The sequence below is a fragment of the Benincasa hispida genome, chromosome 3 (genome assembly GCF_009727055.1).
Source record: "Benincasa hispida cultivar B227 chromosome 3, ASM972705v1, whole genome shotgun sequence".
In the NCBI taxonomy this organism is placed as follows: Eukaryota; Viridiplantae; Streptophyta; class Magnoliopsida; order Cucurbitales; family Cucurbitaceae; genus Benincasa; species Benincasa hispida.
This window is the reverse complement of record NC_052351.1, coordinates 10,061,955-10,081,643: the sequence shown is the minus strand read 5'-3', so window position 1 is coordinate 10,081,643 and position 19,689 is coordinate 10,061,955. Positions and strand designations below refer to the sequence as shown.

Here is a 19,689-nt window from a genome sequence, read left to right as displayed (position 1 = left end):
AAGACGGGTGTTTGACAACTATGGAGAGTTGGGTTGAGTTAGTATTTTTTAGGAAAGTTAGAAAAATATGTGTATAGTGCAAATTAAAATCAACAATAGCAAAAAAAATAAAAAAAAAATAAAAAAAAAGATAAAATCAATTTTATTTACAAAAATAGCACCAGATACCTCAACTCAACTCTGCATTCAAATACATAAAAATAATTACCAACTCAACTCAACTTTACACACCAAACACAGACAATATAACTCTCCAGATAATAATTACCAATTCAACTCAACTCAATTTTCTATTTGTATCGCGCATCAAACGTCCTCTAAAGTTCTTTGAATTCTTTAAATAATCCATATATGTACTAACATTTTTATGTCTCTATCCTATAAACAAATCAGTTTTGTTTATCTGATTTGTGGCATGTGTGAGTGTAGTAGAAGAGTGAGGTATTATCATAATTAAATACATGGTCGTCAATGAATTATTACATTTATTTCCAATACATATATAGGGTCAGGGCTGTGACATATGAAAAATACCCGTGAATATATATAATATGCGATTTTTTTGGTAAAATAGGATAGAAGATTAAATCACAGATCGTCACTACCACATCCATACATCAATTGAATTGTTTGTTTTAACTACAATAATAAAATTTCCATTGAAATCTCGAAATTTCTACAATTTTTTATTTATAAGAGAGCGGGTATTTGACATTATCAATATCCCCTAACAACTCTGATGACATAATTAACATAACAAAAACGCAAAGTTTCAAATATAAATTAAAGTAGGGAAAATTTAATTACTTTAATAATAAATAAAAAGAAGGAATGTCTCGGAATTATAGAATAATTACATGAGCAGCTTCTGTTTTAGAATATATTATTAGTGGTTGAACAAATCCTTATATTTTAGAGTAATTTGCAGATAAGACGGAATAAGAAGCACTACAAAAGGCCAATGTGTATAATACAATCTTTTAGAAGGACACAAAAGGAGAGAGAATTGATTATAATTTGAGCATATAGAGTTAATTAAGTTAAATGATCTCCAACAAGGATTTCTTTTGATTTTTTTAAAAGGAAATTGAGTATTGATTCCAGAGACTTTTGTTTTACCTAACTAATAGAAAATTTCTCTTCCCTAATCATTAGTTTAATGCCTGGTTTTGGAATTTAGTTTTTGGGTAGAAGCAAGGGGTTGACTCTAAGCAAGATTAAAAAGATATAATAAGCTTAAGAAATGAAAATTGACTTTGATTAAAACGGGTCAATTAAGATTGGTAACGTCAGAAAAGAAGACTATTTGTATGAGTCAATTATGATAATATATGATCTAGACTTTGGTGTTACCTATATACATATAATAAATTATAAAGCAAGTAACTTAAACCTTCTAACCTCTACACTATATATGAAATGATTGAAATCCTAAAGAAAGAGAAAAGCTAGCTAAAATGAATGGAATGGTTACTACATATTTATTTCTCTCTACTCAATTTCTTACCTTCCCCTTCATCTAATACTTTCTTATTTTATTATTTTTATAGAGTAAAACTTGAGAACCAAGTGATATATGAGAGAGAGAAGTAGAAAGGGTGTTTTAGTTTCTTGCTTCTAATGATGATGATAAGAATTAATAGAGGAAAAAGGAGCAAACTTGGAGTAGGTCCAACCCATCTTTCAACTCCATTTTATCCATGGGGTTTTTTGATATATTCAAAAACTCAAAAATGACCTAAAACTTTTGTTATTATTTATAATTTTTTAGGTCCGAAGGGTAGGGTTTTCAAATACCATTTAGTTATCATTTAACATGAAAAAATTTTCCCCTTTTTTTGAAGGGTGGGGAGGAAGGGAAAAAAAATTGCTTTCAAGAATAAGTTTCCATGGATGCTTGAAAAATATGCATCATGAAGCTATAGGGAAACCCCATTATTGTGCAAGAGATGAAGATCATATNTTTTTTTTTTTTTTTTTTTAATGAATTATGGTTGAATTGGAGGGGGTCCTAATAAATTTAGCTAAGTAATTAAAATTAGGTAGTAAAGGAAAGTCGTCCATAATTAATTATGTTTAGTGAAACCCCACCAAGGGTTTAAAGGATTTGAGTTTACTTGACTATTCTATTCGAACAAATTATGTTAAAGGTTTCACTAAGAGATAAAAAAATTAATTTAATTTTGAAATTTCTTACACAGTTCGGGATATAAATTTTATTTCACCAACTTTTTCTTTATAATTTGAAGATTTAAATAAATCAATCCTTGGGTTTGCAAATTGCATTATAGGGGAAAAAATGCTTTAGTCTGAGAATTCATTTCTTACTTGGGATGTCAAATCAAACGGGATCCGGACCTTTCTATTAATTATATTTGAAAAAAATTTGGGTGGAACTATCTTCTGTGTAATCGAAGCTACATCTAACAAAAAATGACACGTAATTATTTTCTTCTTTTTAAATAATTTTTTTGCTTTTTTTCGTATATGATTGAAAGAAAGGAAGCATAAAAATTAGATATAGCCTAATGATTCCGCTTTATATTTTAGTTACACTATATGGGTTTACAATTCGTTTGTTTTTTCATTTTATTTTTTTTGGATAAGTAAGAAAATGGGAACCAATTTCCGACAAGGATTAGATTAACCCATCAACTCACAGAATTCCATATGTTTTTTCCAAGAAAAAAATGAAATATTAATTATGGTAGTTTGTATCAAGTTTACATTTAAATATTCAATTTTTTTTTCTGCGAGTGTTTCCATCTTTAACCTTTAACATGAAATATTGTTGAAATAAAATAAAATAAAATAATTACATTCAATGAATTATAAAATATATGTATGATATGAAATTAGAAAAAAAAAAAAAAAACAAAAAAGTTAGTGTTGCAAAAAAGAAACAACATAAATTTGTGAAAATGGTATTTGAGCTCTTCTTTTAATTCAAATTTATGGTTTATGGAAAAAGTTATTCCAGGAATAATTTGTGAATTTATCTCTATTATTTTTACGAAAAATTTTATTTTATGGAAATTAATGAATTTACACATATTTTAATATTGATTTCTATTAAAATTAGTAGTAAATTTATGAAAGTTGAACTAAATGTAAAAATTATAACGTTTTATTTAGAGTTGAGTTAAAACGCTATTTTGATTTCTATACTTTAAAGTTTATTCAATTTAATATTTATATTTTTAATTAACCTTAAATATAATTCATATACTTGATTATTGTTAATTTTTTCAAAAAGAAATTATTATCTGTTAGTATTTTTATTTTAAAATTTGCAAAAACATATTTGTATGAAAACTATTATTATTATTTAGTTTTGAGGGACAAAATTTAAGATTTTTTAAAAGTAAATACGGGGATGAAAATAATATTTTAATATTTTCCTCCCTTATTTGATTTGATTTTTTGAATTTGATTTTATTTATTATCACTATTTTGTTTATTTATTTATTTGTCTTTTCTCATTTGATCGAGTGATTGATGACAGATCGCAATTAAGAAGCATTTAGAAGGATACCATGCTCGAGTCCTTTTTCTCGTCATTTTTTTAATTTTCCCCCTTTTTCTCATCTAGTAAACGTATATATGAAAAGTGAGGCTTAAAAAAAAAAAAAAAAAACTAATTAATAACGTTTTATGAATTATGAATAATAAAAAGAATTCATTACGACCAATAAACACGAATGAAATTTTATTACAAATCCTTATATTATTAAATACTCATATTATGCTTTGCATTAATTTTGGACCATTCATTTTTTTTATTTCAAATGTAAATGCCTGGGATATAATGAGATTAAGTAAGTATTCTTTTAATTCTAAAATGAACATTTTTTTTAAAAGGAAATTTTTAAAGATAGAAAAAATATCAAACTATTTATAAAAATAGCAAAAAAAAAGAAAGCTATCAATTTCTATAACTGATAGTCACTGATAGACAAATCTGTCTCTATAAAAAAAATTAAAATTTTATTATTTTAGATAAATATATATATATTTGAAAATTCTTTTTTTTTATAAATATTTTAGAGAATTCCTTAATTTGGCTAAGGAATAGGATAAGTTACAGAAACTTTGGCACAAACCATTTCAAAATAGTATTTCTTTAAATAACACAAAACAAAATCTTGAAACTTGGCTGGTGGAAGAGATTGGACAGTTCTACATAAATTAAACTCCGTTAAAAAAATTGTTTGGTTGAGGAAACTCCTAATATGAAACCAACATTTTTGTCATTATTTATTTAGGCTAAGCATATTTTTATTTGTTTGTCAAAATGTATCTTTGTCATTGCCATTTTGTGGCATTCTGTAAGGCATCTTCTACATTACTTTCCTATCAGTCAAAACAACAAACAACATTACTAAATATCAGAAATTAAAAAAAAAAAAAAATACTTGTAATTATGAAAACAATGAATGAATATTCTAATTATAACCCATTGAATAAGAAGTTTTCATTCATTATATAAGCTTGTTTGTTAAATTATTACAACGTAAAATTCGTATGGAAAATTTTTAACAATCACTATAGTTGATTTCTATAAGAAGTTCATTTTCTACTTCTTGATAAGTGTATTTTAATTATCCACTAAATCATGTTTGTATTGAATTAGTTGAATAATTTAAAGAAAGGCTTATGCTATTTATTTATTAAATTGCCTATAATATTGAGTATGAAGTTGGAAGAGTTAAAATATTTGTCTTTTTACTTTTATTTAATCCGATAATTTAAGCTCCGTTTTATAACTATTTTGTTTTTATTTTTAAAAATTAAATATAGAAACACTATTTCTACTTCTAAATTTCAACATTAATTATCTTTTTTTATCAATGGTTTAAAAAACTAAGTCAGATTTTGAAAACTAAAAAACTAGCTTTTAAGAAATTGATTTTGTTTTTGGAGTTTGATTTAAAATTTAACCATGATATTTATGAAAGATGCAATTCATGGTAAAAAAAAATAGAAAGGAAATAAACTTAAATTTAAAAAATACGTTATTATTTAAATTCTTGTCGAAGTTCAACTGAATTTCTTTTATGTATAGATTAATAAACTGTCCAACCATTCACCTTCATGCAATTTCCCAAAATGAAGACTAAATCATGCAGATTTGAAATTATTACACGAATTGTTGTTACATTCAAGAACTAAATCGTGGTAAAGTTAATGAAAGCGCAGCAGCACAGGACAGGAAGCTTTTATTAGTGAAAAAACAAAAAAATCCAAAATGGAACTATAATTTATAAATATGAAAGATGGAGAAGGAAGAATAAATAAATGTAAATAAAATTAATTTTTGTGGGCTTGCGCTGTGCACGTGTCCGTTAGTGGCATAATGACACGTGATCCACGGCACTTTCCCACCATTCTTACGGGACCGACCATGTCTGACTCATGTTTTCTTATTTTGTCGTTTTGTACACCTCATGATTACGTCACTTTGACGTCGCCTCTTAAGACCTTAATTTCACACCTCATTTTCTTCACTTAATTTTTATTTAATAATAATTATTATCTCCACTCATAGGTTCTTGCGGTGGAGAAACAAAGATTGACGTGTCGTAAAATGAGTTAATAACTAACAAGATTAACCAAGTTAAAAATAACATTTTAACAATTTAACATAATAAACTCGTTTAATCATCAAAACTTAAGGTAGTTTTTACCTATCGGAATGACTCACACTTACCGAAGACTATGGTCCATAGTAAGTTCACATTTGAAAGAGAATTCATTATCTTGCATTGGTGGTTTAAAATTTTGAGGATGAGATTAGAGATCGTGTATTGAGTCATTTAGATTATCAATTTGACTTCAAAAAAAATATTACAGTCTAAATCATATACATCCGTATTGAGTGATTGTAAAAATGAGGAGTGTGGGAGACAAATTAGAAAGAGAGAATTGATGAGAGGGATGGATGCTTTAAAGCTCTAAATGGAAAAAGGACAAAGAAGAAAATCCAAAGAAAGGGAGTGGACGGATTTGACCTAATTCCCACAAATCCCAATCAAAGGCTGTAAAAGAAAGGTAGGCCTTACAATGGCGTATCATCTTTCTTTCTTACTCTTCATTCTTCAAACCCTCTACCTTAATCATCACACCACACGCTTCCCAAATTTCAATTTTGTTTTTGACGTTTAATGGTGGCGGGTCAAAAGCTCTAATACTATATTTTATCAATTTGTCAATTTGATTCATAAACATTAAAAAATAAAATATTACATAAATATAGATAATTATTTTAAATGATAAATCTGTTAAAAATATTTTTAAATATAATGATAGATTGTGAGAGAAGTCTATCGAAATCCATCGTACAGTAACATTTTGCTATATTTTTAAATAAGTTGACTTCTCTTCCTTTATTTGAAAACAATCCGACAAATATTCTATGAATTTTTAAGTTTATGTCTAATAAATTCATGAACTTCAAAATTGTCTAATAGATCATTTCATGAGATTTCAATTTTGTAGCTCGATAGATTTTTTTTATATATATTCAAGTAAATTTATAAATTTTCTAAAAATATTGAATGAGTTAATATAGCCACAAAATAAATAAATAAATAAACCTTCTATGGTAATCATTTATTTTTGGCTTTTGGTTTTTGAAAGTAAACATATTTTCTCTAAATTTCTTAAAATGTTTTATATTTTTCTTAAGTAAAATAATTGAATTCCTAGTCAAATTTCAAAAATAAAAACTACTTTTTTAGATTAGAAAATTGGCTTGGTTTTTAAAAAACATCAATAAAAATAGACAACAAAACAAGAATTCTAGTGGTGATAATGGTATTTATAGCTTAATTTTCAAAACAAAAAACTACGAACCAAATAGTTATCAAATAGGACATTAAAGATTTATATTGAACACAAAATTAAAAGTTTAAAGACGCATTAAACACTTAAAAAAGTTCAAATACAAGCACATATTGGTAGTAAAATATGAAATTTCATCTCGAAATCAATTGGGATGTGTTAGATATTATATTAAATTTACCTTTACCCATTAATTTAAATTTTTTGGTCAATTGATGATTTAAGATAGTAGTAGAGCAGGCCGCTTCGGGATGTTTTGGATTTAAGTTCCTACAATGTTGTTTCTTCCGAATTTAATATTGACTTCTACTTATTGAATTTTAAATTTTTAAATCAATCGATGATTTAAGAAAATCATAATAGGGTAGGGTCTCTTTGATATTAAAGATATAATTTAACGTTGAAGTAAGAAGTTTGAAAGTGAGAAAAAATGGGAAAGGAGGTGAAAAGAAGAAGCGCAGTCGGAGGCGGAGGTCAAGGTTGTTCGTGTAAGCTACGCGAAATTATATGAAATTTTAGAAACTTAGGACTCTCTCTGACTCTGGAGTCTTTCTCCCTTTGACTTTTGGGCTAAACAATAAACCGGACCCTACATGTCTCGCACGCTCCATTACCGTGTGGGTCCTCTTTTTTTTTCTTTTCTTTCTTTCTTTTTTTTTTTTTTAATTATTNTTTCTTTTTTTTTTTTTTAATTATTATTAAAGAAAAAAAAATCGTTTCCCCTTTCTTTTACTTCTTTCCTCTCCCATTTTTTAAATCCATTTTTATATTCTAAAATCATAAATTCTATTTCCTCAATTTTTTTTTAAAAAAAAATTATCACTGTCTTTGACTATTCCATGTTTTCTTTTAATTCCACCTCCCTTTCATTTCTGTTTCCCCCCCTTTCAAAGTCCACTATATAGTTTTTTGGTTTAGATTTATTTTGACTTATTTATGATTTTGTCAAATTTCATAGATTGCTTTTTTTGTAATTATCATATTGAAAATTTGGACTCCATTTACTTTTTAACCCCAATAAATTATACTTGACAATTTAGATGACAATCCAAGTTTATGTTTTACTTGACAATTTTCAATCCATTTACTTTTTTTTTTTTTTTTTTTTTTACATGACAATAATTTTGTGTTTTCTTTTTGGATTGATTTGTTTATTAATCATACTTGAATATAAGGAGAAGATGAGTGGATATTTAAATGGAAAAAGATATAATATAAAATTTATTTATACTTATGGATGGATCAAATTTCTGGAATTAAATTAAAATTTCTGAGATTCAATTTAAATTTAAACTTATAAAAATGAGTAAGAACAAATTAAAATTAAAAACTGACAACAGAGACCATGTTAATAATATAACCTAATGTAATTCATAAATAATATTTAGTTTTAGCTATGTTAACTAAAATCTATTCAATGGATTAAGTTATACGTGTCTTTAATCAATAGGTTAGAAATTTGAATTTCTAATGTTATTTGGAGTGTGGATTTAGTCAAGATTAGGAGGCAGACAAAATGGGAAGAGAGAAAAAGGAGTTGCTATTGGGTAAGTGGAGTGTAATGGAAATGAAAATATATGATTGATTCATTTAACCAAATTTTTCTACACGTGAGTTTGAATTCTTTATTAAATATTTGATGACTCTGCCTAGGCCTACTTTCACCCTTGGATTTGGGTCAAACATCCAACCGACCTAACTTCTCCAAAAAAAAAATTTCGTTTACTTCCAAATATTTAGACCACAAAAGTCAACCCTTCTTAATCTATTTTCTTTTATTTTTCCTATTAAGTTGATAATATATTAGAAAATTCGAGGGTTTTTTTATAAAAAAAAAAAATTAAAATATGGGATTCAATAAAAATAAAGTTATATTTTATGTTTTTAGGAATATTGTTGATTGCAAGTTGAAGAATTAGATTTTAATTTTAAATGTATTTGATAAAGATAAAATTAATCGTAATTATCCATTCAAGTATAAATTATTATTAATTTATTTATAAATATGTTTTAGTTAATGTTTTTGCATAATTATTTTTGTAATATTATATAATCTATAATAAATTAAATAGTACATAAATTAAAAAAACGAATTGAGTTTATAACATGAATATTGCGTTTTTAAATGTATTTTTTAAAATATAAATCTACATTTTAAAATTCAAAATTTAAAATCTGGATGCATTGGAAATATAAAAATGTTTTTTTTAGAATTTGCATTGTTCGGATAACAAAATTCAGGAATGATTTTTTTGGTTCTCAAAATTTGACTTGATTTTTTAAACCATTAGTGAAAAATAGAGAACAAAGAAATAAACTAGGAGGTAGAAGTAGTATCCATAAGCTTAATTTTTAAAAATTAAAACAAAAACAAAATAGATATCGATCGAAACATTTGTAATTTAGTTACAATTTCAATAATTGTTTAGAAATTAAATAACATAACTAGTTTTTATTACCTTTAATTCTTTTTTCTTTGTCATACAAAAAATCTTTTTCTTGAATATGAAACTGGAAACCAAATAATTATTAAATAAAATTTCTTCATCCCACTCCGCAATCGGTTAATTCGTCACTTAAAACTCCATCACTAAGATAAACTTTTCTCTACTTTTTGGTCAGTCAATATAATCAAATTAACTTAATTAGTATACAATTAAGCATTAAAAGAAAGAGTAGAATTTTAAAAAACTGTGAGTGGTTAATGGTTTAATTAATACTTTAGACTAAAATCAAAAGTAATACTACAACTTTGAGCATTTTCGAAAGTCACAATCTTCGAAAAAAATATTTAATAGACTTTCGACACATCTGTTTTCAAAGATTATCTCAACCTTTAAAAAATGTCGAAGTAGATCATGTAGAAAAGCTTTTTTCAAAGGTTTACTAACTTTCGAAAATTATTATGTTTCAAAGATTTATTAACCTTCGAAAATAATTATTTTTCAAAGGTTACGTGCCTTGGATAATTGCCAAATTATTCACCGATGATTATTTATTGTCAAATATTCTTTTTCAAAGGTTATTATTATATTTGAAGGCTTATAATACTAATTTTTATCAACCATGGTAAATCCTTCGAAAAACTTCACCAAATCATAATTAAATCATAATATAGAATTGCAGTAAGCCAAATGAACAAACAACAATAATCTCAAAATACCCTATAAATCTCAAACTGTTTTGTAATTCAATTTTCTCATTTCTAAGACATAATAGACTAAATTGTATCTCATGAATGAAAAAGAAAATTAAAATAGGTCAAGTGATGCAAATTATTTGTTCAACCTAGTTAACTTTTTCTCCTTTCCCAAAAAATGTAGGATGAGCCCTGGTGTAAGTCATCCTCCTATTTTTGGACTCCCATGTTTTGATACCAGAACCGGTTGATAAAAAGGGAAACTTTAACAACAAAATGCTGGGAAATTACATTCTTTTCTTCGTCCCTATTATGCAATCCACATACTTATCTCTAAAAAAATTTCAAATTGTTATAGTACATGCATTTTATTTGGGTTTCTCTGACACCAGAAACAGACATATAATGCAATCAATAGAGATTAGTGGTTTCATAGTTTGTTAAGGTTCGAAATTGATGGCAAAATACAAAAACACTTTCCTTTTGTTTTTGTTTGTTTTTTTGTTTGTTTTTTTTTTTTTGTTTTTTTGCTTTCCCCACAAAGATTCAATACTACAATGTGTTAAGTTTTGCATTATTCTTCTCAATATTTTGGTTCATATTTTGTTCCCTCCTTTCCTCCAAAGCATGAAAAATTCCATTGTTGAAGTTGGATGTCTAAATAGAGCACTTCAATTCATGTCTATTCCTAATTCATAGAAAAATCAAAGCTACACAAATTAAATATTTCACTTTCAACAATGGAATATGAAAGTTAACGGAAAGAAGTTAATATTGAGAATCCCACATTGGAAAAAAACCAAGGGCACTTACACTCTTTATAAGATAGATGGGTTACTCCTCTCATTGTCAATTGGTTTTGAGATGAAACCCCATACTTTCAAACAATTAAACAAGCTTTAAAATTCTAGTACCTTATTATTGCTCAAGAACCTCTTCCTCCCTTGATCTCTTCCCAAAATTATAGTACCTTAGTACCTTAGTAAGCAAGCTAAAATTGAGATTGGTTGATCTGAAGGAGTCATGTTTCTATCTATCTTCCAACTTATGTATGAAATTACATCAAGTATAACACACATATCAGTTGATATTCATTAATAACAAATGAATTTTGAAAATGCCATAAACCAAAGATAATTAAATAAGTTGGTGCAAAAAACAACCATACATATATTTAGAATCTATATTAGGTTTTGTTTTGTTTTTTGTTTTTGTTTTTGTTTTTTTTGTTTTTGTTTTTTACATACTGATGGATCTTGAAGTGGCAATAGCTCCTAGTACCCAGTATTAATGAAGTCTTATACTAGAGAATCAGATTTTACATAATGGAGAAGTGATGAAAGTCATTTCACTGACCTTAATTATCGAAGGTGCATAGATGAGAAAAATGTCGAAGGAAAAATGATTGAACAATGATTTCGAAGGAATTGACGGTGCCAACGAGGTAGACGCCAAACTTGATAATTCGTAGTAAGTCCAGATAGGGGAGTTCGACCATGTGCACATTATACAGAAAACTCTTGAACTCCTCCATCAATTTCTTCCTTATATCCGACAAAATGTTCTGCTGCAATAATTCATTTAAACATGATTCATAAATAAAAAATTGCAAAATCTCTCAATTAAATTCCAGATATCGAAAAGTTTATACCAAAGAAAGGAACATGAGGATGGAGATAATGTTTCCTGTTCCACTTCAACAGAAAAGCTCAATTAGATTATTCATCAATGGTGTGTAAAGAACGAGAGAGAGAGATAAGAGAGGAAAAGAAGGTTGCCCCATTACACCGGCGAAGAAGCTGAGAGTTCCATCATTGTTGGTCTGGTAGTGAACGATGCACGACCTGAGGAGCAACGAAGTTGCGTCAATCGATGGAGGTGTGTGGCGCTGAGATTGAGAGAGAAAGCGAGCGACGGTGCGATTGCTGATGAAGGATGGAGAGAGCGGCAGAGAAGGATTCGTAGGATTTTTTTTTCTTGGACGAGAGTGAGTTGTGCGTCCAAAATACTGAGCGTACAAAATATATATAAACTCTTTCTTATACGTATGTACAAAATATATATGTTTTTAACTTAACATTTTTTTTATCCTTTTGGTTTTAAAATTTAATTAATATATCTCACTTTTTTCAAAAGGCTTTTAATAATCTTCGATAAAAGTATTATTTTCAAAGGTAGAAACAAGGTTAATAATTACTAAAAAAAAGACAAAAAAGTCAATATATTTTTATGCATATTATCTCTTTATAGATTTTTAATAATTTTTATAGTAGTATTTTTTTTCAATTGTTTTTTAAAAATCTTCGATAAAGGATAAGGATATTGTTTTTCAAAGAAGTTTAATAACCTTTGAAAAAAAGTAATATTTCTCATAAAAGATAATATATTTTTCAAAGGCTTTTAAAATATTTGGTAAATGTATATTTGCTTCAAAGGTGTTTAATAACCTTTGATAAAAAATAGATACTTCTTAACCTTCGATTAAGGATAATATACTTTTTAAAGATTTTAAAAATCCTTCAATAAATATATATCCCTTTCAAATGTTTCTAATATCCTTCGATAAAAGTATATATTTTTTAAAGGTTTTTTAAAACCCTTCGATAAATGATAATATATTTTTCAAAGAATTTTAATATCCTTTGATATGTGTATATCTTTTTCAAATGTAATATATATTTTTTCAAATGTTTTCATTAACCTTCGATAAAAAGTAGATATTTCTCAAAGGTTTTTTCAATACATTCGATAAATGTACATCTTTTTCAAAGGTTTTCTATAACCTCCTATTAAAGATTGACTGTGTATTTTTTTCACCAAATCTCTTTCGTAGATATGATTTATACATATGGGTTGATCGTGTGCTTGGTATTCTTGTTTTCAAACACAGTAACAAGTTCTCTTGATCAATTAAAAATATTTGAAAAATATTTCATGACTTTTGTAAATATCTTCAAATATTTTTACATATAAAAAAATGCAAATGTCTAAGAGATTCGAGAAAATTCTTAAAATAAGTTTTAATATCTTTTAAAATTAGTGTTTTGGTCAATGAAAATTAATTAATACTTCTTTCATAATCACACCGAATTGTTCCTAAAGCTTTGAAATGTATACACGGTTTGATATGACACAAAAATTTTGATAGTTCTTAATAAGTCAAAAACACTTGTAAGATGTTAAAAGAATATCTAAAATATATTATTAGACAATAAGCACTTTTATGTCAAAAATAAAATCATAACAATAATCAAATTGAAGCAAGAGAATAATTTAAAATTTCAATCATTTGATATTATCATGTACACCGTAGCATGCAATTCAATCTTAGTCAATAATCATTGAAAGTGTGTTTAATAGGGTATAGTACAATAATAACAAAACACTAGCAGGTGATTTTTGTTATGTATGGAAATTTGAAAATAATTGCTGTATATATACTTTTAAAAAACTTATTCTATAGGATATTTTTATAGGATGCTTCATTTTAAAAAATAGATAAACATGTTCCCACCTTTATCTTTAAATTTGTTTACTTGGAGCGCTCTAATTCATTCATAAAAATATTGATTAAAAAAAGGGTTAAACTAATTATTATCCATTATTATAGGAGTTTCTTTTCAATAAAGGCTGAATAATTTCTTTTAGCGAGCATTAAATGATACTCTACCTAAAGTATAAATAGTATAAGATCACTATAAGATTAGAACTCATTGTCTAGTTTGGCCTTATAAGAATGGCCGAATTTAACTTTAATCTACATATTATATTATCATATGTTAATATCTATTAAAGTCTTAGACCATCTACATCTTATAATATATATTTTTGGCTAAATATTCTATATCTTTAATAGGTATGTCGATTTCTTTTTTTCAAATAAAAATATTCTCAATTAGACCATTCAAATCTCTTAAAATATTTATTGAAAATTAATGTTCAATTAAATTATTATTTCATTGACATATTTAGACATGTGAACATGACACACTTATTAGATAGTATCTTCACGCCATGTCTACGTATTCAAATATACTAATAAAAAGGAATCAAACCATGAAATGAAATGATTATGTAATTAAGAAATTTCAATATATTAAGCTTTCGTTTTAATGTGAAGGATAATCGGAATTTATGGTTGATCATATACATACAATATACAGAACACAATAGTATTTAAAAAATAGTAATTAACTAAATCATGTGAGATTGAAATAATTTAAGAATCCAAAAGATTTGAGATTTTTTTTTAAAAAAAAAATTATTTTTAACTCTTTCTTTTTTCTATAAAAACTATTTAAAATATACTTCAAAATCTATTCCGAATGTTATTAAACAATCTAATTTTTTTTTAATATGACTTCTTTGTGAAATTAAATTTTTGAAAATATACTCAAACACATCTTAAATCATATCCATAGCTTTGGTGCTCTTAATATGAAAAGAAAAAAGAAAAAATATAAATATAAATATAAATATAGGCCGTTGGATGGAAAAGAAAGAGCACATGATTTGGTCTAAAAGGATGATGTGACCGTCAGATTAAGCACCGAAGGCTTCTTAACCATCATTGTCAACCCTACACCCTTTATTCTCAAGGAACAAAATACAAAATTTGTACCAAATTATTAAAATATTAAAATAAATAAAAGAAAAAGTGGGAGAAGAAGAAAGGGAAAGTAGGAAGAAAGAAAATGAAATAATTATTTTTTTAAAATAAAAATTTTATTTTTGTTCCTCTCGTCCTATCCATCAATCTATCCTCGAAACGTCAACCCGATTCCGATTTTAAGTTTGTTTAAAGTTTAAAACTTTAAACACAAAAAATATTTTAATTTTTAACTGCCCGCTCTCTCTTTCATATTTAAAGGCAACCGATTGTAAAGAGAGTGCTTGATTTTACAATATGGCTGAGGATTTTCAGACTCCAATTTGCGGTGATAATTGGTGGAGCTCTTCCCGTAGTATGTTGGTCGCCGTCGGTGGATTATCCCCTTGTTCCGTCGGAATCGCCGACTTATCTTGGCCACCGTCCGATGACTTTCTCGACATCAAACCCAAATCCGCCGCCACTGATTCCGACAACAACAACAACTCCTCCATGCTTTTTCAAGATTATTCCACTTTTCAAATGATGGGTTTTGCTCTTTCTTCTTCTACCACCTCCGATCATTGGAACCAATCTGATAATTTGCTGTAAGTTAAAAAAAGATTCGATTTTTATTAATTTTTATTTTTAGTTCTAATTTGTAATTAATCTTTGTTTTTGTTTTTGTCTTTTTGAAGTAATTCGAATGGAATTCCGACGAATTTCTGTAGTGAAAATGGAATGAAGGAAGGAAATGATGGTGAGGGTTATTTAAACTGCTCATCCACTAATACAACAAATTGCCAAGCCGGTTTATTTCCTGTTGAGTCAACTTTATATGGATACTCTTCTCCTTCAACTAATTTATACGATGATGATCGTGATCCTCATCCTCTTTTCAATTCTACCCCTACAGTTACCAGTAATTCCACTACCTTCCCGCCCACAAATAATCCTAATCACTTATCTTTATCTTCAACCCCTAATTTTCCTTGTAATTACCTTGTTAAACCCTCACTTTCAAACCCTTCCCCACACTTGCACTTCACAAACAACACACCCTTTTGGAATGCTTCTTCTTCAAATACCATTCCACAGGGAATTGCTTCCTTACTTGAAGACAACAACCCTAAATCCCAAAATACTACCCTTGCTTTCAAGGTAATTTATTTATTTTTTTAAAATTAATTTTGATTATTATTATTATTATTATTTTCTTTTACCTTATTAGGTTGTTTTTCTTCAGTGTATGAATAGAGGCAATTCTGAAGATGGTCAAGATCAAGTAAAGAAAGGTGATAAAAATAGTGCAATAACGACCGAACCAGCCGTGTTTAAAAGGCCTCGAATTGAAACTCCTTCACCATTGCCAACATTTAAGGTGTGAAAATATTTTAAATCTTGTTCTTTGTATTGGGAATGTGAATTATTGTTGTTATTATTTGTGAGCCCTTCATTTCAGAATAGCTAGGGTTTTTTGTTTTTTGTTTTTTAATTAATGGAAAAAGAATGTTAGAAGAATCTTGAATTATAAAAAGGACAAAAACTAATGGTTTTCCAATCAGGTGCGGAAAGAGAAGCTAGGGGACCGGGTCACTGCCCTTCAACAACTGGTTTCACCGTTTGGAAAGGTGAATTTTTGGTTTTCATTCTTTCATCTTCTTTTTGGATATACATATATATACAAAAATTAAAAAAAAAAAGAGTTAAATTGTAAATTTGTTTTATATAATTGGGAGAGAGTTATAGTTTACTCCCTATGATGTTAAAAGTTAGAATTTGGTCATTATGATTTGATAAAAAATCTCATAAATAATTCTTATGATTCGATAAAAATCTAATTCCTATCGTATGGACTATTTATGAAGATTAAATTACGTATATTTCACTAAATTGTCCAATCTTAATTTTATCAAATATTTTAATTATTTGTGTGTGAAGATAATGAGATACATAAGGAGGGGTATATCTTGAAATGCATCAAAATATTGTTCAAATTTTAATTATAAACAGGACTAAATTTTAACTTTGGTGACTAAATTTACAATTTAGCTCAAGAAAAAAAAAAAACAAAAACTTTACTTTTCATTAATAATAATGTTTATTAATTATGATCTGTTTTTACCCAGACCGATACAGCCTCAGTTCTACATGAAGCAATTGAGTACATAAAATTCCTCCACGATCAAGTCAGTGTATGTTCCATTATATTATTTAATTTAATATCAACGTTAATTTCCTCACAAAACCCAAATAAATTAATCAATTCATTAAGACATTCAATTTGGTTATAATTTTCAGGTCTTAAGCACACCATATATGAAGAGCAACAATGGAATAACACCCGTCCAACACCAACAACAGGTAAAAACTATTAATTTTCTTCAAATTCCCCCCAAAAAGGAAGAAGAAAGTAAAAAAGTATGCAGCTTTAACATTTAGTTGAATTTCAGGTATCTGAAAAAGCAAACCGAGATAGCCCAAAACAAGATCTGAAAAGCCGAGGGCTTTGTTTGGTGCCAATTTCAAGCACATTCCCAGTAACAAATGCAACGACGGCGGATTTCTGGACACCGACGTTCGGCGGAACATTCCGATGAAGAGAACTGAATGAGAATGCAAGGAATAGGGAGGAGTTTTATAGAGAGAAATATATTAATCATATAAGATTGAAATTGGTGTAATAATAATAAAAAAAAAAAAAATTAGTGATGAGTAGTAATTGTGGTAGTAGCAGTAGTATTGGGAAGAACAGGAACAAGTGCTAAATTCAGGTAAAGTACTCAACCACATAGATCCAAGTGGTTGATGATAGCTGGATTTAGCAGATGGGGGTTTGAATTATAATATAAAGTTGGCCCTTTTGTTCCTGTTCCTTTTCTTTTTCTTTTTAATTTTTAATTTCTAATATGTAATCTATGAACTTCATCAAAGTCTATATTATCAAATTTTATTTTTTTTGTTAAATTGATTTGAATCATAATATGTATACTACCTAGGGAAGCGAGAAGCGCAAGTAGTGGAGTTTGTGTTTGTTTTGTTTGGATGGAATAAAAATAAATTTTTTATGTTTTTTTTAAAAATAATAATAATAATAATAATTTGGGAATTGGAATGTGATGGATGGGTAGTGGGAAGCTCAGAGAAGGGCGGCCCACTTTGTTTTGTGCTTTTGATTTCTAGGGTTTGTGAGGGGCATGCGCGCGTGCTGGGATCAACCCTACAAGGGGCCATATACGAGTTTCCGACCAAACCATCAATGTTTCAAATGATACTTGGTATCGTATTTTCTGAGTTTTCTTTTTCTTTTTCTTTTTTTCTTAATGTATTTAGTTTCGTTCAATTTTATAATGATACCTTCTAAAATTGATATTGATAAATAATAATTTTGAGGAGTTATAATTGATAATTGTCTCAAACTCCTTTTCTTTGTCTTAATAAAGCATTCTATGGTTAATGGATATACTAAAAGTTTTTGTTGTGATATTACATTGATGTAGATGAGGAGAGGTATATTGTTAGTAACTTAAGTACTAGTAGTGTTTTAATTTTTAAATGGGAATTAGATGCTATTACTATATATATTTTTTTAACATGATCAGAAAGAGAATAGGGGTATGTTCAATAAAAAAATAAAAAATAAAAAAAGGAATATATTTCTTGTGTGTTGATGTGTTTTGTTCTTTTAATTACTTCCGTATAGATTATAACTTTATTTGGATTTGTGATTGATAATTCATATATCACAAATCAATGTAGTGATTATCCGTTTGATTATAACAATTTTTAGATAAAATATTTATAATAATGTATTTTTTATAAAAGAAATTAGATTATATAACACAGAATTATAACTTTTAAAAATGATATAAACTGATTTATTATACATAACTAGAACATAATCATATTTCGAATATTTCCTGCTCCTGTTATACTAGAAAGAAAACCAAATCTAAAACAAATATTTATATAATTAATAAAGACGATGCATGTATGATTTCTAAAAATGGTTTAACTTTCTACTCTTCTTCCAAACACAAAGTGCAATGGTTCGTCTAGGACAATTCTTCTTGTGAGGATTTTATTTCGTTGTCCTTTTGGCTTTTAAAAAGATTCCAATTTTATTCATTTAAGTTTCACAAAAACAAAAATTTGTTAAACTAACTTAAAAGTATTAGAAGATGTTTGGGAAATTGTCAGAAATAGTATGTTTAAGTTTTTCACCTTACAAAATTATCACGTTTTTTGAGAACTTGTAAAGATAGTTTTTCTCATCCATCTTGAATGAAATCAATCACGGAAAATTAGTTAAAAAAATAAAAAAATTTCTAACTTATCGATCGTTTTGGACCTTCTCAAGATTACACACCGAGATTTGCTGATATTTTATGTAATCTTCTCAAATCTTATACCAAATCTTATATTATTTTCAAATATTATCCAAATTCAATTATGTTTACTAAATATTTATCAAATTATTATGTTGGAAAAAGTTTCAAATAATCCATAAATTGGATTTTTTTTTTTAACTAAATTCTCGTAATCGATCTCGCCTGAGATGGATAAAGAAAAAAAATATTTTTACGAGTTTTCAACAAAGATACTAATTTTGTAAAGTAAAAACTTAAATGTGTTATTTCTGACAATTTTCATTACATATATATTCTTCTCTATAAAAGCCTTGTTTTTATAACATTTTGAGTCCTCGGGTAAACTTTAAATACAGAAACAAAATTTTAAAATTAATCTTTGATTTTTAAAACTATGTAGTAAATTACTTTTGATCTTGATAGCATATACCCATTTCAAAATTATTCTCAATCTCAATATAAAATTTAAACTCAACTTAAACTTGAACATAATTGTATATTTACTACCCCCCTCTCAATATTTTGTGTATTTAAAATAACCTGAATTATCTCCCATAGAGGATGATGCGCCAATATGCTTGAACTCTAAATACTCCATTAATGCCTCCTCATTAGTGTGACCTACCATTGTTCCTGTGCAAACAAAAATATATACGTTATACAATAATACGTTAGTTGTGAAATGAAAAAGAAGATACATATTTACATAATTATTCCGTTTCATAAAGATGTTCATCGAGACTCAAACT

The 19,689-nt window shown here is 27.1% G+C and overlaps 1 protein-coding gene across 2 annotated transcripts; it reads left to right on the top strand.

Annotated features, from left to right (window-relative positions):
• The first annotated feature begins 14,714 nt into the window (after nucleotides 1-14,714).
• On the top strand, nucleotides 14,715-17,537 carry LOC120072732 (transcription factor bHLH112-like). 2 transcript variants are annotated; one of them, XM_039025203.1, is made up of 7 exons: nucleotides 14,715-15,178; nucleotides 15,269-15,731; nucleotides 15,817-15,951; nucleotides 16,136-16,201; nucleotides 16,700-16,759; nucleotides 16,872-16,934; nucleotides 17,024-17,537. In XM_039025203.1, the coding sequence occupies exons 1-7, from the start codon at nucleotides 14,889-14,891 to the stop codon at nucleotides 17,168-17,170; spliced, it is 1,224 nt and encodes a 407-aa protein (XP_038881131.1). In that variant the 5' UTR covers nucleotides 14,715-14,888; the 3' UTR covers nucleotides 17,171-17,537. The 2 variants fall into 2 exon arrangements, with proteins under 2 accessions (XP_038881131.1, XP_038881130.1); XM_039025202.1 differs by having other exon boundaries at nucleotides 14,718-15,178; nucleotides 16,700-16,765.
• Nucleotides 17,538-19,689: the final 2,152 nt, after the last annotated feature.

Excerpts from the sequence above, each read along its gene's own strand:
- LOC120072732 (XM_039025202.1), top strand. The coding sequence starts at position 14,889 with ATGGCTGAGGATTTTCAGACTCCAATTTGCGGTGATAATTGGTGGAGC. Across the intron at positions 15,952-16,135 it reads CACCATTGCCAACATTTAAG|GTGCGGAAAGAGAAGCTAGG; the intron begins GTGTGAAAATAT and ends TTTTCCAATCAG. Across the intron at positions 16,766-16,871 it reads TCCTCCACGATCAAGTCAGT|GTCTTAAGCACACCATATAT; the intron begins GTATGTTCCATT and ends TATAATTTTCAG.